The sequence below is a fragment of the Lepidochelys kempii genome, chromosome 11 (assembly GCF_965140285.1).
Source record: "Lepidochelys kempii isolate rLepKem1 chromosome 11, rLepKem1.hap1, whole genome shotgun sequence".
Classification (NCBI taxonomy): Eukaryota; Metazoa; Chordata; order Testudines; family Cheloniidae; genus Lepidochelys; species Lepidochelys kempii.
The window spans coordinates 62,898,429-62,924,589 of record NC_136390.1 but is presented as its reverse complement, the minus strand read 5'-3'; the positions used below and the strand labels follow the sequence as shown (position 1 = coordinate 62,924,589).

Here is a 26,161-nt window from a genome sequence, read left to right as displayed (position 1 = left end):
ACTGCAATGCCTCTCTCTAAAATACATTCTGACTGAGAAAAAGAATCTGCAAGGGGACACAAATTCTGCAGTGACGCAGAATTCCCCCAGAAGTCAATTATTACACATTCTGCTTGTCACATCTCCCAGCATACCAAGTAGTTTTTGTTTTTTTTAAATTCTATTCTGTCTGAGATGTGTCCAAAACATGCTACATGGTCATTCTTTTATATTGTGAAGGAACAAAGTGGATACATTTCATGCATCCCTTTTATAAGTAACAGTATCTAAATAGATCTCAGATTATTATATCCTGTCTGATCGACACACACATATTGCAGGATTTCTTTGGCACATGGATGCGTATGTTGTACATCCAGATATATGGAATTCTTACTGAATTCAAAATATTCATTGTATATGTTGTGACACAGGGTTTGAGCCCTGTGTGGTGCTCAGCAATCTCCACTGCTATAGGTTTTAATAGGAGCTGAGTAGACTCTGCACTTTGCAAGATGCACTCAGCATGGCAGGATAAAACCAATTTTGCCCAGGAAATTTCTATTTCCCCCTTCCCTCAATCAAGGTTTCCTCCTTTTCTCTACCTCATCTCCTTCCCTCCCTTCTCGAATTTGGTGCATGATCAGAGACAATCACTGGGCATATTTTTGATTAAAGGCAGTTCTCTAAATCTTGGTTCTTAGATTAGACTGGGGCTGATTCCAGGAGTGGCATACATAGGCTGTAAAGGAACTGCAATAGGCTGGGGTGGGGAAGCATTTGTCCAGTACAGGAGCAGCATAAGACAACAAAAAGCAGCCCTATTCTGTCTCCCCTCTCAAGCCCTGGTATAGGGAGTGTGTTGGTGGTAGGACTGGCAGTGAGAGGGGGTGGATTAAGGAAGGAAGGAGGCATGCCCATAGAATGTAGCAATGGCATTGCTGGGATTCTGGGCTGTGGTGCAGCCCATGGGCAACTGTGAAAAGGATGCCAGTCCCAGGGGCTGCTCTAACTTACACCAGGTCCCTTTTCAGAGCCAGAATCCTGATGGCACTAAAATGACCTTTGCTTCTCACTCCCAACCCCCACACTGCAGCACTTTTGCTATGTCTCTCCAGAGCTGCAGCAGGGACTGTGCCCCATTCTATCGAAGCCAGAGGAGTTCTGAAGGTTAGAAGTGAAAGTAAAAATCTCTCGTAAATTGATAGACTAGGAGAGATTCAATTTAATATGAAGTCTTCACAGATTTGTTCAATAAGCAAGTTTGTTTGCTGTCTTTCAGTGGAGTGTTGGCTCAAGTATAATGGTAGTTTCATACCGATAGAAAATAATCTTCCAGATTTGAGGATGGCTAACCAGGGGATCTGATGGAAATAAGTCAGTCAATGCTCAGAGAGAGAGAGAGAGAGAATAAGTGTTACAACTAAGGCCTTGTCTACACTGGCAAGTTTTTCTGCAGTAAAGCAGTTTTCTCTGGTGTAAAACTGCGCAGTTGCATTGCTGTTAAAAAACACACCCCAACGAGAGGTGTACAGCTTTCTGCGCTGGAGCTACAGCGCCCTGGTGCCAGTGTAGACACCCTGGTCAATTACAGTACTGTGATTGGCTGCTGGGAGGTGTCCCACAATGCCTGGTCTCACCTCTCTGGTCTTTGGTTTGAACTCTACTGCCCTGCCCTCAGATGACCAACCATGAGCCCAACCCCTTAAATTCCTTGGGAATTTTGGAAGTCCCCTTCCTGTTTGCTCAGTGATGTGTGCAGTAATCTCAGTGCATCTTTTCAGGTGATCATGCCTGCTCCACGCACCAGGTGATCCCCCGCTTGAAGCAATGTTGAGCTGCTGGATCTCATCAGCATTTGGGGAGAGGAGGCTGTCCAGTCCCAGCTGTACTCCAGCCATAGGAATTGTGATACCTATGGACAGATTTCACTATGCATGACAGAAAGGGGCCTTGACTGGGACACACTGCAGTGCAAGGTCAAAGTGAAGGAGTTGCGGAACGCCTACCACAAGGCACGGAAGGCTAACTGCTGCTCCAGTGCTGTGCCCATGAGCTGTCGATTCTACAAAGAACTGGACGTGATATTCGGTGGTGACCCCGCCTCCACTGTGAAGGCCACTGTGCATACTTCAGTGGCTCACATACCAGTCGAGAGTGGACCAAGCCAGGAAGAAATCTTGGACAAGGATGTGGAGGGGGACCCAGAGGCAGAGGATGACTCGGAGGTCAGAGACGCAGGCAGCCAGGCGCTCTTCTCTACCCCAGAGGAGTCTAGCCGGTCACAGCCATCAGAGCTTGGCAAAGGGCATACAGGAAAGGAGGCCCCAGTAAGTGGTTTTGATTTTGGGAATCGCTGAAGTGAGTTGCTGGGGGCAGGAAGGTTGCAGAAAGCAGGCTTATGTCTGTATGATTCGCGTATCACCACATGCCTAGTCTGAGCAGCAGATCACAGTGTTGATTGACTCCCTCACTTCATGGGAATCTGCCGCAGAGATCGCCATGTAATTCTCATGGAGATACTGGGCAATCTGCTGCCGCAGAGCTGCTTTGTGTCTTACCCGACTTCCCCACTCCAAACTGGTTAGTAACCGATCGGTAGAAGTCTGGAGTAGCCAGCTTCCACAGTGAAATTGCCATGCGCTTCTCCAATTCTTGTGTCCTTGCACCACAGGGCTGGGGCGAGCTCATCACACAGTCCCATGAATGTGGCTTTCCTCATCCCAAAGTTCTGCAGCCACTGCTCATCATCCCAGAGGTGCATGATTATGTGATCCTACCACTCAGTGCTTGTTTCCCGAGCCCAGAAGCAGCGTTCCACTGTGGTCAGCACCTCCCTGAATGCCACAAGCAATCCCGTGTCATAGCTACTACGCGTGGTGAGATCAATATCAAACTCCACTTGCCTTTGTAGTTTAAGGAATAACTCCACTGCCACTTGTGACGTGTTAGTGAGAGTGAGCAAAATATGGTCAACAGTTCAGGATCCATTCCTGCAGCCCGAAGAGGCAGAGCGTGCAGTACACAAACCGTTGAAAGATGGTACCAAATGTGGACGGAAGTACAGGGATTGTTGCGAAGCAATGCCTCATGGGGCATTGGGACAGGACCCAGGATTCCCCGCGACCCCCTCCGCCTTCCCACAACTCGTAGCGGCAGAAGAGGAAGAGGTGCTTTGTGGGCTAGCTGCCCAGAGTGCACCGCTCCGAATACCGCTGCAAGTGCCGCAAGTGTGAACATGCTATTGCGCAGGCAGCTGACAGTGTGAACACACAATAGTGGTTTCCCTTCAGCACTCTCTGAGCGGCACGGTAACTCTTCCAGTGTAGACATACCCTAAAATACTGCTGCTCTGTAAAGGCTTTTGTTCCTGGGGGAGGGGCTCATTAACTGGAATAAATGAGTATAGATGGCCAACCCATTCCCTTTTTGTGTTCTTTGGGGTCAAGATGAGTCTTTGTAGAGAGCTGTGTAGTGGATGTGTACCCCCACTTAGGATATGAAAAATTTCTTCCATTGTACAGCATGATTAATCTCCTCGATAATCCTCAGTACACACAGACACTTTGAATGTTTGCCATATCTTGATTTCATTCAGACGGGTGCTAAATTCTATCCAGCTCAAAGAGTCACAAGTGTAGAATTTTCCACAGAAAGAGCTTGTAATCCTTGAGCTACCAGCTGAGATTCAATGCTTATTACATTTTAAATAAGAAGCTTGTTAAACTATTTAGCGAAGTTGGCAAAGTAGTGCAAACAGTGTTCTGCCAATAACTTTGCACTGCTCTGTATTATCAGTAGTTATTTCCTTCTTGTGTTCACTCTCTGCAAACATTCATGCAGTGGGATTTTTGTTAGTAAAAGTGCTCATGGAAACCCAGTGGTAAGCCTCCACTTTCCACTAATATTTGCATAAGACTTGATTGAGGCCACAAGACAGTAAAGCTCTTTAAATGGATGCTTAAAGTTAAGCATATGTTCAAAATGTTTTGCTAAATTGGGTCATAAATGAGCATAGCTCTTATGGGTGAAATCCTGGTCCTGTTGAAGTCAATGGGACTCACTAGGGCAAGGATTTTACCCTATAACTTGAACAATGGATTTACACCACACACATTCAGCAAATAGGGGGAGTGTTTCAAAGGCAGGAAAGGGAGTTGGGTTAGATTTAACTCCCTTTTGTGCCTTTGATCCTGCCTCTCAAGCAGGTGCTAATAAATATGTTGACGAGCTTTGTTGAACAGAGCCTTCATGCCTGATCCAAAGCTAAGTGATGGTGGTAGGGGAGGGGCTGGTTTCATTGATGTCAGTGGGCTTTGAATAGGGTTCCTCCTCAAACACAAATAGCACCTATTTGATAAACCAACTAAACACAAAACAAATTTCAAAGCAAAAAGAGTAAACAAATTGGGGGAGGGGGTTCTGCAAACAGATAAGACGACAAATCAGTCAAGTCAGACATAATTGATTTGCTCAATCCTACTAGCCAGTATAGTGGGTATAACTTTTGATAAGCATATAGAGGTACTGTGGTCAGGACCGGCTCTACGCTTTTTGCTGCCCCAAGCAGCAAAAAACAAACAAACAAACAAACAATCTGATGAATACGCTGCCACTGGAGAGAACAGGAACATCAGAGGGAGTTGCCACCGAATTACCTCAGAAAACGAGACCCGAATCAGAAGAGTCGCTGCTGAATTGCCGCCGGGGCTGCTGCTAGAGTGCCACCCCAAGAACAGCCGGAGTGCCGTCCCTTCAGCAGCGCCGCCCCAGGCACCAGCTTGCTCAGCTGGTGCTTAGAGCTGGTCCTGACTGTGGTAGGCCACTCAGCACCAACGCGCCCCTTCCATCTTTGCATTGTCATGGTGAGTCTGCCTGTAGTCATTCACCCACCACTGGCTGTAATCCCTTCTTGTGGTAAGCTAGTTCAAGGCTCAGAGTCAAGCAGTGCCTTTCTCCTCTCAGGATATGCAGTGTCCTGCAGTGGACAGTTGTAGGACCAGTGAAGGGCGTCTCCAGGCCTGCCCTGAGTCTCTCTCGAGGTCCCTATTCCCTTGGTTTCAGGGCCTTTTTCTCCATTCAGGTTTTCTTATGCTAGGGTATGCTAACAGCCCTCAGCTCCTCTAACAGTTGGTAGGGGAACCCACTCCCACCTTCTCCACTAGGTGCTAATCAAGGGCCCTGTGGCAAGCAGCAAAGATCTGTCTATTGCAGGGGTGGCGAACCTGTGGCTCCGGAGCCACATATGGCTCTTCAGAAGTTAATGTGCGGATCCTTGTCTAGGCACCGACTCTGGGGTTGGAGCTACAGGCACCAACTTTCCAGTGTGCCAGGGGGTGCTCACTGCTCAACCCCTGGCTCTGCCCCCACTCCATCCCTTCCCGCCTCCTCCCTTAAGCTTGTCATGCCCTCACTCCTCTCCCTCCCCCCCAGAGCATCCTGCACACGGCTGATCGGAAGTTGCAGGGAGGGACAGGGAGGTGCTAATTGGCAGGGCTGCCAGTGGGCGGAAGGTGCTGGGGGGGAGCTGATGGGGGGCTGCTGATGTATTACTGTGGCTCTCTGGCAATGTACATTGATAAATTCTGGCTCCTTCTCAGGCTCAGGTTGGCCATCCCTGGTCTATTGCATTTCTGGATGGCTTCCTACCACTCCTCTTTTCCCAAAGAGGAAAGTGAAGACATTAAACAATAGAAATCAAAAGTAAATCCCAGACCTGAGGAGTATCCAGAGTCCTTTTTTCCTCAGCAGGTCTGGAAGTCCTCAGAAGGTCTGGGAGTCTTAATAGCAAGATCCCAGACAACAGTGTTTCCTCAGAAGTACTAACAGTGTGAGTCTATTCACTTCCACTGGCTGCTTCCTATTGAGCTGGTCTGGTCTCCTCTTGGGCTCCTCCTGCAGCCCATACATACTTTGCAGGTGTGGTGGGACTGCTTGAGCCCAAAGTAGCTCCTTAACCCTTACCTTTCCAGTACAGGGCGTGTACTGCATGTATCTGCAAAACAAATTCACAAGCATGCCTAATGTATATAAACACACACTTTGTAAGCAGTTTGGGGTGGGAACTGTCACATATTTCATTGTGTGTACAGCACCTAGCATAATGGGACCCTGACCTCCTTTTATGTACTACTGCAACATAAATAATATCTAATTTTCAAGCTGCTTCCTCATGTTAATATGATGGGTGGGATGCATATTTAATGCTGTACTGAAATTGGTAGATATTAGCTAGTTAGGCATTTTAAAATACAGTAATATACCTCAAGAAAATGAAAGCTGAATAATTGTAGGAAATAATAAACTAATAGCCCAGCTGCAGAAGTCTGCCTGAACACTCCCAGCTGCAGTGTGCCACTTCCCAAAACCCAACAGGACCAGCTGCAATATGGGGGCCTAACCGTATCATGTTTCTAGAGTCAGAGAAAATTTCAAAGCAGCCTCCAGTGCTCAAACAGTGCACATCAGTTTCTGTCATTAATGCTGAAGGGGAAATGGTTGTGTCCCTGTTCTTCTTATCCTCAGCCCCCTCTGCTGGAATCCTCATGCTGTGAAGTAGCCTTACATGGTCCTGCACTATGGCATTCGCTTGCTGATCCCTGCCTTTGAGACCACTCCTGTTGGTGGCTGTGGCTAGTACATCTAGGGGTATAGCAGCGCGAGCTGGTACCTCCTCCGCCTCTGGACAGTCTGCTCTGAGCTGCCTCTTTTGACCCCTGACTTTGTTGCTGCCTCTTTCTTGCAACTTAGAAAATTCCTCCAGAGACACTGCTTTTTACTGTTACATTTAGTTTTCAGGTGGAAAATGTTGCTGTTAATGATACTTTATCACTCTGCCTTGACCTGGGGTGGGAATTATTATGCAATCCCTCGTAGATGACCCCTGCATCGTGTGAGAGTAGAGTTTTAAATGAATGTAAAGTTCACAAACAGGACAAGACTGACAGTCACTGGGGTCAGAGGCCTCGGGCTCTTCTATTTATTCTCTGCATAGGTGCCACTTGTGCAGCAACCATAGACATTTCACTCCTGGCTGCACCTCTGATCAAGCCACTTGCCATTGTGCCTCCACCTTGTTCTGATTGGACTCACTGAAGAGGATGGTCCATTCTTCATTCCTATTGAGCTCTTGGCCTCCTTGCTGAGGCTGCCGGATGGAATGATGGGTTGAGATGATGGACAGTCCAGTAGGAACTAGGCTGAAGCAACTGGCTCAGAACACACACACCACCAAAAAGCCTGTTGTTGTTTCCTCTATTGTAGCACTGATGGGCCCTGTTGTGCTGGGCACAGTACAGTAAAGTGACTATCTCTACCCTGGAGAACTTATTTTCTCAGCCCATCTGTTGTTTGTGACTTTTCTTCACTCACCACCTGCCTTGGGTGGATTTTAGGCACTAACCAGGTTCTGATATCCCACTATGAATCTTCAGAGCCATCCAGCTTTCCCTTTTTTGATGGTAATATTGTAGGATACCATTTTTAAGGCTCTTCTACCCCATTACTTAAAGCAGTGGTTCTCAAGGGCATGAGTATGGGTTCTCCTGGGGGTATGCAGGGGTCTTCCAGAGGGTACATCAACTCATCTAGAGATTTGCCTAGTTTTAAACAGACTACCTAAAGAGCACTAGCAAAGTCAGTAGAAACTAAAATGTCATACACACAATGACTTGTTTATACTGCTCTACATACTCTACATACCTAATGAAGAGAGGGAAGAGCATCTTCGCAAGCAGGCTGGCTAACCTAGTGAAGAGGGCTTTAAACTAGGTTCACCGGGGGAAAGAGACCAAAGCCCTGAGGTAAGTGGGGACATGGGATACCGGGAGGAAGTATGAGCAGGAGAGCATGAGAAGGGAGGGCTCCTGCCTCATACTAAGAAAGCAGGACAAACAACAATTTATCTCAAGTGCCTATACACAAATGCAAGAAGCCTGGGAAACAAGCAGGGAGAACTGGAAGTCCTGGCACAGTCAAGGAATTATGATGCGATTGGAATAACAGAGACTTGGTGGGATAACTCACATGACTGAAGTACTGTCATGGATGGATATAAACTGTTCAGGAAGGACAGGCAGGACAGAAAAGGTGGGGGAGTTGCATTGTATGTAAGAGAGCAGTATGACTGCTCAGAGCTCTGGTATGAAACTGCAGAAAAACTTGAGAGTCTCTGCATTAAGTTTAGAAGTGTGAGCAACAAGGGTGATGTCATGGTTGGAGCCTGCTACAGACCACCAGACCAGGGGGATGAGGTGGCCGAGGCTTTCTTCCGGCAACTAATGGAAGTTACTAGATCACAGGCCCTGGTTCTCATGGGAGAGCAATACAGCGGTGCACAGACAATCCAGGAAGTTTTTGGAAAGTCTAGGAGACAATTTCCTGGTGCAAGTGCTGGAGGAACCAACTAGGGGCAGAGCTATTCTTGACCTGCTGCTCACAAACCGGGAAGAATTAGCAGGGGAAGCAAAAGTGGATGGAAACGTGGGAGGCAGTGACCATGAGATGGTCAAGTTCAGGATCCTGACACAAGGAAGTAAGGAGAGCAGCAGAATATGGACCCTGGAGTTCAGAAAAGTAGACTTTGACTCCCTCAGGGAACTGATGGGCAGGATCCCCTGGGAGAATAACATGAGGGGGAAAGGAGTCCAGGAGAGCTGGCTGTATTTTAAAGAATCCTTATTGAGGTTACAGGGACAAATCATCCCGATGTGTAGAAAGAATAGTAAACATGGCAGGCGACCAGCTTGGCTTAACAGTGAAATCCTTGCTGATCTTAAACACAAAAAAGAAGCTTACAAGAAGTGGAAGATTGGACAAATGACCAGGGAAGAGTATAAAAATATTGTTCGGGCAGGCAGGAGTGAAATCAGGAAGGCCAAATCCCACCTGGAGTTGCAGCTAGCAAGAGATGTGAAGAGTAACAAGAAGGGGTTCTTCAGGTATGTTAGCAACAAGAAGAAAGTCAAGGAAAGTGTGGGCCCCTTACTGAATGAGGGAGGCAACCTCGTGACAGAGGATGTGGAAAAAGCTAATGTACTCAATGCTTTTTTTGCCTCTGTCTTCACGAACAAGGTCAGCTCCCAGACTACTGCACCGGGCAGCACGGCATGGGGAGGAGGTGACTAGCCCTCTGTGCAGAAAGAAGTGGTTTGGGACTATTTAAAAAAGCTAGACGAGCACAAGTCCATGGGGCCGGATGCTCTGCATCCGAGAGTGCTGAAGGAGTTGGCGGATGTGATTGCAGAACCATTGGCCATTATCTTTGAAAACTCATAGCGATCGGGGGAGGTCCCGGACGACTGGAAAAAGGCTAATGTAGTGCCCATCTTTAAAAAAGGAAAGAAGGAGGATCCTGGGAACTACATGCCAGTCAGCCTCACCTCAGTCCCTGGAAAAATCATGGAGCAGGTCCTCAAGGAATCAATTCTGAAGCACTTAGAGGAGAGGAAAGTGATCAGGAACAGACAGCATGGATTCACCAAGGGCAAGTCATGCCGACTAATCTAATTGCCTTCTATGACGAGATAACTGGCTCTGTGGATGAGGGGAAAGCGGTGGACGTGTTGTTCCTTGACTTTAGCAAAGCTTTTGACATGGTCTCCCGCAGTATTCTTGCCAGCAAGTTAAAGAAGTATGGGCTGGATGAATGGACTATAAGGTGGATAGAAAGCTGGCTAGATTGTTGGGCTCAACGGGTAGTGATCAATGGCTCCATGTCTAGTTGGCAGCCAGTATCAAGTGGAGTGTCCCAAGGGTCGGTCCTCGGGCCGGTTTTGTTCAATATCTTCATTAATGATCTGGAGGATGGCGTGATTTGCACCCTCAGCAAGTTTGCATATAACACTAAACTGGGAGGAGAGGTAGATATGCTGGAGGGTAGAGATAGGATACAGAGGGACCTAGACAAATTGGAGGACTGGGCCAAAAGAAATCTGATGAGGTTCAACAAGGACAAGTGCAGAGTCCCGCATTTAGGACGGAAGAATCCCATGCACCGCTACAGACTAGGGACCAAATGGCTAGACAGCAGTTCTGCAGAAAAGGATCTAGGGGTTACAGTGGATGAGAAGCTGGATATGAGTCAACCGTGTGCTATTGTTGCCAAGAAGGCCAATGGCATTTTGGGCTGTATAAGTAGGGGCATTGCCGGCAGATCGAGGGACGTGATCGTTCCCCTCTATTCGACATTGGTGAGGCCTCCTCTGGAGTACTGTGTCCAGTTTTGGGCCCCACACTACAAGAAGGATGCGGAAAAATTGGAAAACGTCCAGCGGAGGGTAACAAAAATGATTAGGGGACTGGAACACATGACTTATGAGGAGAGGCTGAGGGAACTGGGATTGTTTTGTCTGTGGAAGAGAAGAATGAGGGGGGATTTGATAGCTGCTTTCAACTACCTGAAAGGGGGTTCCAAAGGGGATGGAGCTAGACTGTTCTCAGTGGTAGCAGATGACAGAATGAGGAGTAATGGTCTCAAGTTGCAGTGGGGGAAGTTTAGGTTGGATATTGGGAAAAACTTGTTCACTAGGAGGGTGGTCAAACACTAGAATGCGTTACCTAAGGAGGTGGTGGAATCTCCTTCCTTAGAAGTTTTTAAGATCAGGCTTGACAAAGCCCTGGCTGGGATGATTTAGTTGGGGATTGGTCCTGCTTTGAGCAGGGGGTTGGACTAGATGACCTCCTGAGGTCCCTTCCAACCCTGATATTCTATAATTCTATGATTGAAATGTAAGTACAATATTTATATTCCAATTGATTTATTTTATAATTATATGGTAAAATAAGAAAGTAAGCAAGAGTGTGTTGTGACACTTCTTGTATTTTTATGTCTGATTTTTTAAGCAAGTAGTTTTTAAATGAGGTGAAATTTGGGAGTATGGAAGACAAATCAAACTCCTGAAAGGGGTACAGTAGTTTGGAAAGGCTGAGAGCCACTGACCTAAAGCACCTAAGTCACTTAAGAGTCTTAGTCCCAGTGGCATTCAATAGGACATAGGCACTTGAAAATGGGACATAACATTTTTAAGTTTTTAAGTCAGTCCAATTTTCTAAAATGCCTATATTCTATTGAAAGCCAATAGAGCTAGGCTCCCAAGAGACTTAGATGATTTTGGAAATTTTACCCATAAGTCCTATGATATCTAAGAGTTTAGTACAACACATCTGTTCACTTCAGATGCTGTTGTATTTTGTTTACAAATTTTTTTCCCACTACATGTGGAATATTGGAATTTTCCAGGCTTTTAGACTGGATCTAAGAAATATTGTGGTTTTGACTCATTAGAGTTTAAAAACTCAGGGATGAACATTCAGTGACTTTTTTAAAAAAATTTCTTGCCCGCCAATGCATTTAGTGGGAGTTCTTGGTGTGCAAGGAATGCAGGACCCTTCTCTATTTTGTGACCTCTGCTATGTAAAGCTGATAGTACTACTTCATTGGTCACTTGGTATCTGGCATCTACCGTTCCCTGTTTAACATCCACTTGCCATGAGCACAGTGTTTCTAAATTAGATTCTGTTTTCTACTTTTTATTTGTGCGAGAATTTGGATACAAATGTCCTGATTCTCATTGCCACTCTACATCTCTCTGACAGCTGAAAAGGGTCTCAGAGTGTAATTGACACCCATTTGAAAGCTCCCTCTATGCTCCAGAACAGAGTAAAATATAAAGTAGGGTAAATGAGAATCAGCCCCTATTTTCCCTTCCTGGCTCTCAGGTTTCAGTTTTTTGCTGCCACCTTCCCCATTCTGGAAGGGTGTGAGGAATTGTCAAGCAACCTTAACTCCTCTTCTACTCCTATAGCATTTGGATTTAGCACAAATTTGAGGAAATGTTTGCTCTGAATGTTACAATTAAATACTAACAAAATTATGTTAGGTTAGTAGTTAGAGAATTAAACTCTGGAATATAAATTATTTTGATAACTTAGTAGATTCAGGATATAAAAGTTTCATAACCTACTATGTCTCCTCAGTCTCTCATCTGTTACAAATACCTGATGCTCATTATCTACGTATCTCAAAAGTAATTTACAGAATATCTCCAGGAAAATTCTAAAAGTATCTTTGTAATGAGGGTGCTGACAATTAATTGCATGTGGCCTGAGGACAGGAGGCTCCAAATAGCTGAAATGAAGAATTTCTTATGGCGATTACAAGAAGAGCTTTTGTGATTAATTTTAATGAAGTCCAAGAGTATTTGTGTGGCATTTGTGCTTTCAGAAGAGCATTAATTTGCAGGTGGGTTGGGGAGCTACTGCGGAGGTGCTGCTTTAGCACTTTATGCCAGATCATAAAATCATTAGTTTTTTCTTTTCCTTCTTGCAATTGTCCATTATTTGCAGGCAATAATAGAGCCCACTTCATTGAGGCATTCTAAGAAGGCTGAGAGTCACCCCGCATGTGCCATTTGGTTGAAAGGACAGTTCTGAGTGAAGCACTTTGATGAGCATCAACTTAAAACTGAGGTGGAAAAACTCATTACTGAATAGCAGATATTTTCACTTATGCCCTTTTCTTCTATCATTTCACAACCAAACCTTCTGAGTGGGGGAGAGAGATTTTTTCCCTGTGTTTGAAGAAAAGTAGGATTAACCCTTGGTTTTCTCAAGTGCCTGTCAGGGATTGCTAGGCCCCCTGCACAGCTGGAAGTTAGGGTGCGTTTATTTCAGATCAGTATCATCAAAACTCCAGCACTACCTTCTTCCCTAAAAATACACCATCTTTACCAATTTAAAGCCCTCTTACCAGCTTAGTGGCTCCCTCTCCAGTTTTATAGTGTTCCTGCACTGTGGTGGCCAGGTCTACAGTATACTGAGCATAGAAGTGTTGTTCTAAACTAGCCCTAAAACAGGCTAGGAGTAACCAATTTAGGAAGAGAGATGGAGAGACTAGTTTGTTTTGTTGAGTATTCAAGAACGGCTGAGGTGTGGGTGGGCTGGGAGAACTGGGGGTGGGGATATTTATTATGGTCTCTCTAGAAGGGCTGGGTTTTGTGGGATCTACTGTCATTTTCCTATTATCTATTTTCATTTGGAGGATTTCCTCTCGGGCACTCTGTGATAATTCTCAAATAGTCAACCATAAAATTGACCAGACCCATAACCCCCTCCCCACTTCAACCATTAACGTTTGGATTTTGTTTGTAAGGGCCTAGAGCCTGGAATAGGCTGCTTCTTGTGTTGATTAATGAAAAATAGTGAAGTAAAGCTAAAGCAAAAGGACAGGAGGAAGACGATCAAATAGGTGTTTGCACTAGAGAGGGAGAAGGAATCATTTGCCACAGGTGTTAAAGAAGGGAAAATTGATACCCTTCTAACCTTGACCTGTAGGGGCAGCTTCATAAAGGAAGATACAGAACTGCTCAAACAACAAGAGCCCCCCCGCACCCTAGTATGCCAGCAGAGGCAGGGGAGAATGAATTACTCTGGCAGCAGTGACTTATACAGTCATGATCCTGCACATCAGACTCAATAATCCAGGCAACATCGTGAGGAGTCCTATCCCTAATACAAGAGAATCTCCGTAATACTCTATGTACAGATGTGGGGGGGGGGGCAGGTGAGCAGCCCTCCAGCTGTGCCATAATCTGCACTTCAAACTGCAAAAGGCCTAGTTCAAACATCTGCATGATCTATGTTGACGGGCCTCTCAAGCAGGTGGCGCTGGCTTATGGGCAGAGCTTGGAGGGAGTACCAGTACTCCCCACTCCCACTCCCTCTGTAATTTGAGTCTTATATAGCATCCATGTAGGGAGACAAGTTCAGCTCTCTGAAACTTTGCAAGTGAGCACAATCTGACATAGAAATTCAACACAGGTGCAGTTAACAGTGCAAGAAATGTTCTGGTAATTAACGTATTACAGAAATGCTTGGGTTTCTGTAGTTATGCCATGACCAAATGATGGTTGTGAACTGTACTGCCATGTAATTAAAAACAATGCAGCACACCAAACTATTCAAAATAAGCAATAATTAGTATTAGGGACACTTGTAGCACTAATTTTAAAATGTGCTTGAAAATTGTCTCAAGTGAATACCATCCTTCAAACCTGTTGAATAATGCATGCATGGCACCAGAGCTTCAGCTGCTGTAAATCAGCATTGATGCCTTGATGGAGGTACGTCTATTAAAACCAGCTCAGGCTCTGGTCTACATATTGGTTCATCAATGTGCTTTTAACACACTATTCATTACAACTGGCTAATGGAAGGAGGGCCTGCCTATTGGGATTGCAATAGCAGAGATTCACGGTCGTGCAGTGCCTACCAGTGCTTGCAAAGAGGCTTGGGGTTACTTTTATAATAGAGGTACTCTTGACTACTTAAAAGAGCAAGCATGTGTACTTTATTCACTGGGAGTAAATAGGTATTTGGTCAGAATATGCAATATTAGTTTGCCCCTAAACCTCCTCTTGAAAAATGACAAAAATAGGTATGTAAATAGTTCATTCCTTTTCTCCTCTTCACATATTTGAATCAAAGGGAGGGTGGAATAATATCTATAGAATATAAAATATATGCAAAGCTGTAGCGGAGGAGTAAATGTGTTATTTATTTTGAAATAATTAACTGATTTGTCACCTTTCCCTTTAGACTGTCAGAGTCCTAGTCCTGTGGTGCTATTACCTAGACTTGCTCCATTTTGAAGTTTACTCTTACAGATATTGTTAATGGCAATATAATTTACAGATAATAATACACGCTTGACTAAGACTTCAGCAGAATGAGAGTGCTGTTCCAAGAAGCATGAACTATTATAGTAGCTTCAAGCAGTCATTGAAAAGCTTCAGGAAATTAGGGTTTTTAAATCTTCCTGTGGTTAATGAGGAAGCCCTGAACTCAAGCGTCATAGCTGCTTCATTCTAGAGAATAAAGACAAATAATTCCCTTCTGTGTCTTTTATCCCAGAGAAGCAGTGTAGCCAGGGGAGTAGGGTGCCGCACGGGGATTCAGAAGATGTGGGTTCTATGCCCAGCAGTGCCATGGAACTGCTGTGTGACTTTGGACAAGTTGCTTTGCTTCTGTTTCTACTCTCACCCTTTGTCAGTCTTATCAATTTAGACTGGAAGCTCTTCAGGGCAGATTTAAAGCCAGTTTAACCAGCTCCATGGGGTTTCTTGTTTTGTGGCTCCTATATCACCCCCTTTCTGGCCCAAGGGTTTGGGGCATGGCTGGGGAGCTATATGATCTCCACTTTCCATAATGCCCACCAAGAACCATAGACAGCCTGAGTAAGATAGAAAAAGCTCCTTCTTGTGCCATCAACTCTGCCGCCCCTCAACCCAGACTTGCACTAAGCACAGTTCAGCCTATCAGCGATGCTGGCCGTAGATCTCTAATTATGCAATTTCACCTACAAATCAGGTAGTGAAATATTAATCTTATCACTTGTGCAAAAAAAATAATAATAATAATTGCAACTACAATGTTGTGACTGCAATTGATAGTGGGGATAGATGAGGCTCCTTTAAATATTTAGCAAATAGAAGCAGAGTTGCTAATGCCTTTAACATCTGACATGAAAAGCAAATTGGAATTTGCCTTGAACTTGCAGGGAGATCTGATCGTGGAGAAAGGACTTCAGTTGGTATGTTTGTCCAAGGACAGCTATTTTGAATATGTCTTGTTAAAAGGCAAATGCTCTTCGGGTTCACACAGAATCTGAGGCCATGTCTACATGGCAAGTTAGTGTGCAGCAAGCCAGGGTGTGAATCTACAGCACCAGCCAGGCGATGGGGCACTGTTACAGTGCAGTGAAAGTCCTGGGGTGCAGTTTAGCATGCTATGATTGCGAACAGCAGCATGCAAGCTGTGTTCTAGGACTTACTGGCAAACTTGTACACTGTAGATCCACCCTCAGACTTGCAGCACCATGACTCACCCTGTAGACAAGACCATAATCATCTAGTCCATTCACCTCCCAGTTTATATTATTCCTTTTTGTACATTTGCCAGGGTTTTGTCCAGTCTAACTCTACCAAATACTGGGGCTTCTCTTCCCTTGGGAGGCTATTCCATAGGTGGACTGATCTCACTGCCAAGAAGTTATCCTTCTACTTAGACTAATATTTCCCCCTTCCTTAACAGCTGTGGCTGCTAGAGAGGTTTCTTCTGTTCCTTGCCTGGACTCTTCTGCAAGGACTGGGGAGCTGCTGTGAAGCCCAGCTGCTGCTGTCAGAGAAGATCCTTTGTTGTTCTCCTGCTGCTCATGGCAGAAGCTGGGGAACAAGTAGGGGATTTATGTTCTCAAAGCACTCTGAATGGCATGAGGCCTCAGGGAGCCACCATCTGAGAGAGCTGGATTTCCCGACTTTCGTCCTTTGATCAGCCATGGCTGATCAGAGCTAAACTGGCCCTGCACAGGGAGCTGAATGGCTGTAGGCAGGTTTTAAAGCTTCTGACATCCTCCCTTACTATCCAGGCTGCTGGAGGCAGAAACAATTCTGGAGGCAGAATCTGAAAGATGGGTATTAGGAGTACGTTGTCATCAAAAGACCTTATGTACCATCTCTATCTACTGGTTGGGATGAACTATAACCCAAGTGTCTGGACCGGTAGAGAAAATCAGAGAGAGAACATTGATTCTGATATCCTCTAGGATAGGGGAAGTACTATGATCCCCACTTACTGATGGGTAAACTGAAGCACAAAGTCTATTTGATTGACTCAGTCACATTGTACATTGGTGAAAAAGCTGAGAATAGAATTTGGAGGTTCAGATTCTCAGTCCCCAGCTCTAACCACTAAATATATTAACTGATAATGATAGAAAAATCAATTTCTCATCTCCACTGTTTCATTTTAGGGTGGGATGAAGGAATCCTCATATGTTAATTATGAATGTGAAGTTAGGGTGCTATAAAACAATCTCTGTCTAGATATGATTAAAGGTCTAGAAAACATGACCTATGAGGGAAGATTGAAAAAATTGGTTTTATTTAGTCTGGAAAAGAGAAGACTGAGAGGAGACATGATAACAGTTTTCAAGTACATAAAAGGTTGTTACAAGGAAGAGGGAGAAAAATTGTTGTTCTTAACCTCTGAGGATAGGACAAGAAGCAATGGGCTTAAATTGCAGCAAGGGCGGTTTAAGTTTGGACATTAGGAAAAACTTCCTGTCAGGGTGGTTAAGCACTGGAATAAATTGGCAAGGGCCATTGTGGAATCTCTGTAATTGGAGATTTTTAAGAGCAGGTTAGACAAACACCTGTCAGGAATGGTGTAGAATGGATAATACTTAGTCCTGCCGTTAGTGCAGGAGACTGGATTAGATGACCTCTTGAGGTCCCTTCCAGTCCTATATTCTATGACTAGTGAAGAGTCTTTTCTAAGGAATGGATTTATTCAGTGTAAATAAGTTAAGTTGGATATTAAGAAATTTGGGAGACAAGGTGAGTGAAATCTTTTATTGGATCAACTTCTGTTGATGAGAGACACAAACTTTTAAGCTTACACAAAGAGCTCTGTGCAAGATCAAAAGTTTGTCTCTCTTACCAGCTGAAGTTGGTGAGATTACCTCACCCATATGATCTCTCTAATAGCTTGGGACCAACACAGGTACAACAACAATGTATAAATGAAATACAGCTTTTTGACATCATGGCCATAGACCAAATCTCTGGATAATTACTTTTCCAATGATGCATTACCACACTTCTTAACTCTAGGACTGATTCTGGACCAACTCAAGCAGTCAAAGTCATATATATGAGCTAATATGTCCTACTGCAAATCTAAAGGAAATAATCTTTCTAATGATACTAGTCCCCATTTTCCAGTATATGCTATAATTTTACAACAAACACATGCAATAATGAAGTTCCTGCCAATAGCTTGGCTGCATGTTGACTGACTGCTACAAGTTTTGATGTTCTTGATTCTGTCCACACCATAATCTTCAGCAAATCCCTGACCTCGGAGAACAACAGGATCCTGATCCAGGTTCCTCCCCATCCCCTTTTAGGTTCTGATGGCTGGCAAGTAGACCCAATGGGTGGAAAATGTGAGAGAGTTCTTTGACCTGAGCAGGGTTGCTCTTATTTGAGGGATCAAGGGCGCACAGCTCTTGGTCCACCATGGCTATGACTCTTTACTTGGCGCCTCAGGTGAAAGTCAATCAGCAGCATCCAGAAACAGTGATTCCCTCAGCCCTGCTTCCCTTCAAAATACTATTTATACAAAGTGTGCTACAGAGCTGTACACCATAAGCAGACTGATTCCTGGTCCAAGGATCAAGATGAAATCTGTCAGTCCTACAGCAATGACTTATAGGGGCTTTGTGCATCAGATAAAGAGCTCCCCACCCTAATCAGTTGATCACAGGGACAATGCCAATGACTGTTACTGAATCAGGCATGTAGACAATGGGACCAAAGCAGAAAGGAAGAGCAATGTTGGACAAAGAAGGGTGAGAAGATAAAAATTTTATTAACAGATTAAGAAGGCTATTTGTTACAAAACCTACCCACATTCCCAGCCAAATTCTGGTGCCAACCAGACCTAGTACCTTCAAAAAAAGCAGCATGTTATACCAATCAAAATATGGAATCCAAGTCCCAGAGCAAAATATTTGGTTTAAAACAGCCTACAGTATCCAGATACTTAAGACAGAAAATTAGTATTTGTCACTTTTTAGAGAATCACCACCAGAGAAACATTTTGGCAGTAAATCACTGGTCCCTTGCATATTATTATAGTGTGGTATTATTAGGTCACCACAGTGATATGCAGTTGCTAATAGAACTAATATCAAAATGGATGCACATCTTGGGCCTGATCTAAAGCCCACTGACTTCTATGGGTTTTAGGTAAGGATCCATCTGCTTGAGATGTGGTTCTAAGGGTATGTCTACTATGCAATCAGAAGGTGTGACTTGAGCTCCCATAGACATACCTGAGCTAGCTTTGATCTAGTTCTGCTCTGATCTAGCTCTAGCTCTGATGTAATGTAAGAGGAATGCACTTGATCATATGTCACCCACATCATTCATTCAAGTCCTATTGCTCCAAATTCATTAATTACTGGCTGCTTACCCAAGTGGGTTATTTCCTATTTGTACATGACTTTTAAAATAGTAGTTAACTTTTACAGCAAGTGCCTCAGGTAGATTGCATGACTGTATCTGTGGTTATAATGGTGCAAGTTTGAAATACAGCACTAGCATGCCATTATTGCTTGTATCTCATAAGGTAGGTCTGAATCTAAATACTGCCATTAAGTCCACATACCACAGGTCTAACTTAATGCATTTAGGTTATTGAGTAGTTTTAGTAGAGACTACCAACTACTGCTAACTCTGAACTAGTGAGTTTGTGGGGCTCACCTTTCTATACTGAAAAAGTAGGAGTTCAAATGGCAATATAAGTGGAAACTTTAAATAACAGCACAACAAGTAAGTTTGTTAGATTTCAGTGTTAGCATGGAGGCAGATTTAAGAACAGTTAACATACAGTATTGGGAGAAGAAAACAAGCGAGAAAAGGATGTAGTCAGTGCATTACAAAGCTAAGAACACAGAGCTATATTCTGCTCCCCTTGGTGAAATATAGAATGATTAATCAGAAATTAGATATTGTAGGTTTTAAGAGATCCATTATATCTTCCCACAAATTCTGACCTGAGCTACCCTTCGCCTTGGTACCTTGCTGTTCGTGTTTTCTGCAATCAGAGTTTTCTTGTCTTCAAAATTCCAGTTGCAGATCTTAGAGTACAGAATAACCAAAGATGTAAAGGTAAATATATATCTTCCACAAATTCAATCAGTATTCGTCAGAGTACTGATTTGTCAAGTTGTCCATTCTAACATTTGGTTCATGATAAAATAATAAAGAAAAGTAAGTGATAGATATTTTCATTATTTCATTTTCATTTCTAAGCATCAGCTATGTTTAAGCTGACATTGATATATATATAGTTTTACAGATATGTTAGGTTTGAATGTTTTTTTTAATATATATATAATTACTACATAATGCTACAAGCCTTTACAAAGAAATGGAAATGTTAAATCTAAAAATCAAGAAAAGGAAGTTTAAAAACCCTCATAAGTTGGCCACTGTTTTTTACAGCGAAGTTTAATCATAACTCCTATATGGCGGCACTACAAGTGTTATTAAGGAATCAATCTTTCTTAATTAAGTCATACTAGTCCCAATCCAAAGCCCAAGTTTATGGAAAAAAATTGGATAAAATCTTCAAGAGCTTTTATGTAACAGGGACATTTTTGAAAACTTTACCCTTGGACCTCAATAGATTCTGAATTTGGTCCATTATTATATTTTAAAGTACCTTTGTACTTAGTGATAATTTTGACTTAAGAGGGCTTTAAAAACTGTGGGCTAGATCCTCAGTTGATGTCTATCAGTGTAGCTCCAATGATCTTCCTTTCACATCTGCCCAGACTTATGGCCATCTGACTGGGATACAAAAAGAAATGATAGGCTGGTCCAGTCCAAAAGTTCCCAGTCAGTCTGATTTACAGATGTGGGATAACATTTTCAAAAGTGCGTAAAGTGACAGAAGATTGAGTCCCATTGAAAATCAATGAGTTTTAGGCTCCTTACTCCTGGGGGAATTCTGTGCCAAAAAATTAAACATTCTGCAAAATTCTGCATTATTTTTTGTCAACATAACACAATGTAATCATACCAGTTTCAATTATTTTGGTAATTTATTTCAAAATACCTGTCAGCAACTATGTCTGTAGCCAGAGCCATCCATCCCTAGGGTGAACCGGGGTGAATGCTCCAGGCCCCGCACTTTGGGGGGCCCCATGGGCCGGTGCAATTGGCCAGTGCGGTCAGTCCTGGAAGAGATTAATCTGTCACTTCCGCCCTGGGCCCCGCACCCCCCTAGGGATGGCCCTGTCTGTAACAATACAGGCAACAAAAGATTCATGAAATGTTTTTGACAAAGACTCCTTACTAGGCATATTAATACAGAACTCTGATTAATTTAAACTACAATACAGAAATGTATTTCCTGCACCCCTCAAAAGCAGTGCAAAGGCTTGGGAGAGTCAGAGGTAACAGGAGTGGAGGGGGACAGAAGCAATTGCTGGAAGAAGCCTGGGTGTGAACCTGGGAGGTTGTTGGGTGTGGGTGGGAAAAGCATAGAACAAGTTTTTGGGGTTTTTTTGGGCAGGGAGGGATTGTTAGGGAGTCTCCACCATGCAGACCCTGGTTGATCCCTAGCCGCTCTCATTCAGTCAGGCACATCCGTCACTGCACCCCACAACCCCATGTGTCCTTTCACCCCCACTCAGCCACCCTCTCCCTCCCATCCCCATGTATCCCTGCACCCTCACTCAGCCACCCCACTTCCAGCCACGTGGCCCTTCACCCCCTCCCCTATTCCCATGTGTATCTGTACTCCTACTCAGCCCCCTCAGCCCCATCCCCAGGTGTGTCTGCACCCCTTACCCCATATGTCACTACACCCCCACTTCCATTCATCCCCCACCCCAGTCTGTCCCCTCCATATCCCGTGCCTCCTGACCTGGCCTCACGGGCAGGATGCTGTGAGGAAGGCAGCCTCTTTTGTTCCCTATCCACAGCTGGGGCTGTCCCAGGAGCGGCTGATCTCTGTTCTGGTACCATAGCGGCCCTTGTGAGCAAAAGACATAACTGCAGCATCTTTCCAGCAGAATGTATTTTCTATGGGGAAAAAACAAAATTCTGCACAGCACAGGAATTCTGCGCATGTGCAGTGGTGCAGAATTACCCCAGGAGAAACTCTTATGTTCCACTGACTTCTACATGCATGTGAAAAACTATTGACTTTCAATGGGACCTAGGCTCCTTTGTCACTTTCCGCAGCTTTGGAAATTTTACCCATATACTGTTCGCATGAGAAATTTGATTTTTACAATTTGTGAAGCATTAAGACAAAACCATGCTCTTCTCCCATGAAGGACTGAAGAAATTAGTAAGGACATTCAGCTTCTTACACTACTGTCATACATCTAATATTTCCTATGCTGTTATATTATTATATCAATAAGAGGGCCAACTGTCATGCTGTTGTAAGCATGCAATTCCACTGATTACACTGGAGTTGCACTTGTATAAACAAGGGCAGAAATTCATTCATATTCACTAATTTATTATATTGGCTTTTATGGTACTTACATAAGATTTCACTCCTTGAAAGCAAAAATATTGTAAATTTTCATACACAATAGACCAACATTGTATCCCTCTTTACAAATACATCAATGCTTCATTTAGTTCCGGCTCTGTATTAAAGACTTGGTAGCAAAATAAGTCAGGGTAATATCTTATTTTCAAACTAATTCAGAATGCGGAAGCATTGTAACTCCCACTGATTCAAATGGGAGTTCCACGGGGGAACAAGTGTAAGACTCATGGGGTTTTCGCTCTTTTTGATTATAAAACAGAGACCACCGGGCAGGAGATTAGAACTGGCATCTCTACTGATCCCACTCACCCAGTTTTTTCTTCTGATGGGGAAAGTATGTACATTTTAAAAGCAAAGATCTCACCTGAAACTAATAATTAGAAAAAATCTTTCAGCATTTAAGGTTGGATGACTCTTGGTCAGAATCTATAATCAGACATTCTCACTGAGGCTTCGGATTGTTCCTGCAAGCTTGGTGACATTCTGAACATGGGAATTTAATAAAATAAGCATACATAATAAAGAAGAAAAATGATCGGAACAAAGCTACAACATTCCATGTTCATGATGTTTTTAATACTCATTTTACTAAGAGTTGCAGAACAATGACTATTAAATTTCCATTCATCAGCAGCCAACAAGATATGAATGAGCATTAACTCCAAACAAAAACTGGCTCATAACATCATATTGTGCACTTAAAAATATTTACAAATCATTTTAAAAAAGGAAGATTAATAGTGGAAGCAACAATGAATATAAAACATGGTTGATAGGCTTTCAAACAAAAATAAATTCAAGTATTACTCTGTAAAGTTCTTCAGACATTTGTCTTTAAATTTTGTTTGTGCAATACCCATCTTTGCATAGTAAAGAAAACTTTATAAAACTCTAGTTCTATGTAATTTATTTTTTAACATGCACCTACAGTATATTTAATTTGCCTCATAGAGCTCTCTTATAAAAGGATTAGGTCAGTTCAGTGGGATCATGCAGCATACCAGTAAGAGCTGTATAGTTACCATACATTTTCTTGTCAAGATGAATCATATAGTGGAACAAAAATATAGTGGGTGAAATGGGGACTCGTCATTGCTTAACGTTTACTCTATTAATATTAAATTGTGACACTTGTTATGATAAATTAACATAAGTAGCATGTGTACAATACTAAATGTGGCAAATGAATGGCTTAGAAAATCAACAATATCTAGCTAAATGGTTAAGACTACATAACTAGTACCACAGAAAAGATTTTTACAATCCACTTTTGTGAGTTATGTGATGTCATTTACATCCTGTACATACAGAGCATAATGCTTGTGTGTTTTACACATACACGCACACAGCTAAACAGTGGAGCGTAAATTCAGTCAAGAAATCGTATTTCCTATGAAATTGCTAGTGTAACAAAAAGTTACACCAACACTTACCATATGTACATAATATTTGGGGACCACTGTGGTCTGATTAAAATCATCACATCGCACATTTACAATGTTATTTGTGAAATGCTTATCATCAAAGTTTTATTATACAGGTAGTTACATTAGACACCTAATTGGTTTTGTAACCACAGTGGCATTTCTACTGTAGTTACCATATTGATTCTGCAGTAGAACCAAAATGTGCAGTTTAGTACCTGCCAGAGAGTAATTATATCTTCCATATGCAGTAGCGAAGTGGAAATAAGCAACAAAGTACCAGTGGGCAATACTACAACGCAAGTACTTTGAGTTCCCCTCAAAATTACAAGTATTCATTGTCATCAAACATTAATACAACCAAAACTCCGGCCCTGAAGTCAGATAATGTTGAAATAATGCTGTAAATAGCCCTGTTATCACAATATGGAGTAGATCTATAACAACACAGACTACCTAAGTGTAGCACCTCTTACTCATAATGCAGTAACAGTGGTAGCTTTAACAAAATCATGTTATCTAAAACATCATTTGACAAATAACTATATTGTCTGCAAAACAATATAGTTTTCATGGGAAAGACTTCTCTGACAATATCCAATCTGAAAGAGTTTGAAATATGTTTGGAGGCAAAAATGTTTTATTGAACAAAGTAAAGCAAAAAAAAAATTATAGTAATTGCAACCCTAATTTTTTCCTAGTATTTCCATCAGTTACTTTTAAAGCTAAATCCAGAAACTGACTCAACATTTGAACAAGGAAAATGAAATATAAGACCTAAATGGAGTTCGAGTTATAGGACTAACTCCCTCTCATTTATACTAATATAAATAAGAGGTAATTCCATTGAATCCTGTCAAGTTACTAGTGTAAAACCAGAGTAAGTAGAATTATGAACAGGCTCTAAAGCTTTTCTTTGCCCAGTTCACCAAGGCCCAAGTCCAATGCCTGTTAAAGTTAATGGGAGCCCTTCCACTTTGTCAGTGGACTGGACTGTGCCCCATGTGTGAACATACAAGTAATATCATTAATGTGCCAACCCTCGGAAGTGAAATCTGAACAAACCCTAAGAGCGACAGTAATCATCCATAGCAGAAGTAGTATCTCCCCAGATTGTACTTTGAAAGGTGATAGGTACTAAAGAGGGAAACTCAGAGTGACTCGGATGTTTGGATCATCGTTGCAAGCTTGTGAGGAAGGGAGAGAGGAGAATGGGTGGGAAAATGGACTAAAAGGGAAAGCCTTAGCTTGTTTCAAGCTTTCAGCATTTTGTGAATATTTTAAGGCTTATTTAAGCTTGTTTTCCTTTCACTTGAAAAAGCTAGATAAAGGAAATAGTTGTTAAAATTAAAAAGATATGAACTTGGCACTTTCGTGATTAATTTGAGATGGTGTCAATTTTCTTATATTATATACAGAAAATCTGCATGACAGCCAAAAAAGTAATTCAAAAGAGACTTATTAAATACATATGCATTTACACATTTTAATATGGTTTGTTTTTTGGTTTCAAGCATACAAACTTTAGATCACACCTGTTTGGTGCCAGAACTCCCTGGATCTGCATGCTACAGCTGCCTTTTTTGAGCAAGCCCAGAACACCCGCTAAACAACATGCTAGAAAGATTAAAAGGGGAGCAAAATTAAACCACCAAAAATAGATTTACACAGAGAATAGAACCTTTCTAAGGAAATCCTTCAATAAAGATACGTGAAAATTATATGTCAATCTCTTATTTCCATATATACATTTTTTTTCTATAGAAGAATTATATATTATCACTGCTCAAAAACAATAGCTCCCATGCCCAAAGGAATGTTAGTCCAGGAGATAAAAGAACAGGGACAATGAATCCACAGAATAGGGAGCTTTCTCTCCAGAGAGAAAGAATGCACTGCACTGGTGGAAGAAGATTTCATAAGAAGAGCCTAATATCACCACCTCTGCATTCTGTTTTTTGTTGTTTTCTTCTCTGTATATATTTGGGTGCAGATCTTGTGCGGGCTGGCTTGCGAGCTTGTTTGTTTGTTGTATATATGCCATGCAGTTTACCCTTTCCAAAATTAGCTGCTCATGCCACTGGAATTTGTCATTTAATATGAAAAAAAAAGTCATGCAAACTCAAGTTAGTGCCAGCAGGCTAGGGAAAAAAAATCTTCTATTTTACTATTTTGAAACAGTTCTCTTATTGCACTTGGTTGGTTTGCCCCCTTCTTTCTTTCTTTGGAAAAACAAAAACAAAAAAATAAACAGTTGTCCTTCACGGTCTTTTTTTTTTTTTTTTTTAGAGAAAGATGAAAGGACGGGAGTATTTGAACTTATCTCCAAAAAAGACAGTGTTCCTTCACTCCATCCCCAGCAACCCAACTTTAGTCATTACCATTTCTAATGTTCTTCTTTATTGACTGAGTTCCTGCACAGTGACAGCAAAGACTCCACACCCAGAATCCAGTAGTGCAAGAAGAAGCTTTTCCAGGAAAGTTCCTTCAGATAGGACCTTGTTGATTTGGATCGTACCTTCTCTTTTTGACATTTCTTCCAGTGTGCGTCAAAAGGATATGAGATGAGGAGGAAAAACATAAAACATTAGTTAGGCATAATGGGAGAGAAGCAGTGC

General features: G+C 42.7%; 1 protein-coding gene across 12 annotated transcripts in view; it reads right to left on the bottom strand.

The window, feature by feature from the left end:
* Positions 1–5,512: 5,512 nt before the first annotated feature.
* The window catches only part of ADAM23 (ADAM metallopeptidase domain 23), a 200,128-nt gene continuing 179,479 nt past the window's right edge, over positions 5,513–26,161 (bottom strand). For 7 of the 12 annotated variants that reach the window (XR_012154367.2, XR_012154365.2, XR_012154363.2 and 4 more), the window contains one exon: positions 25,925–26,079. Coding sequence is in view for 7 of the 12 variants with exons in the window: in XM_073306554.2 (XP_073162655.1) it covers positions 26,031–26,079 (49 nt within the window). In the remaining 5 variants the exon portion in view is untranslated. Of the gene's footprint in view, positions 5,975–22,673; positions 26,080–26,161 lie in introns of those variants that run through there. The other 5 variants (XM_073306577.2, XM_073306567.2, XM_073306555.2 and 2 more) reach the window with 3 other exon arrangements.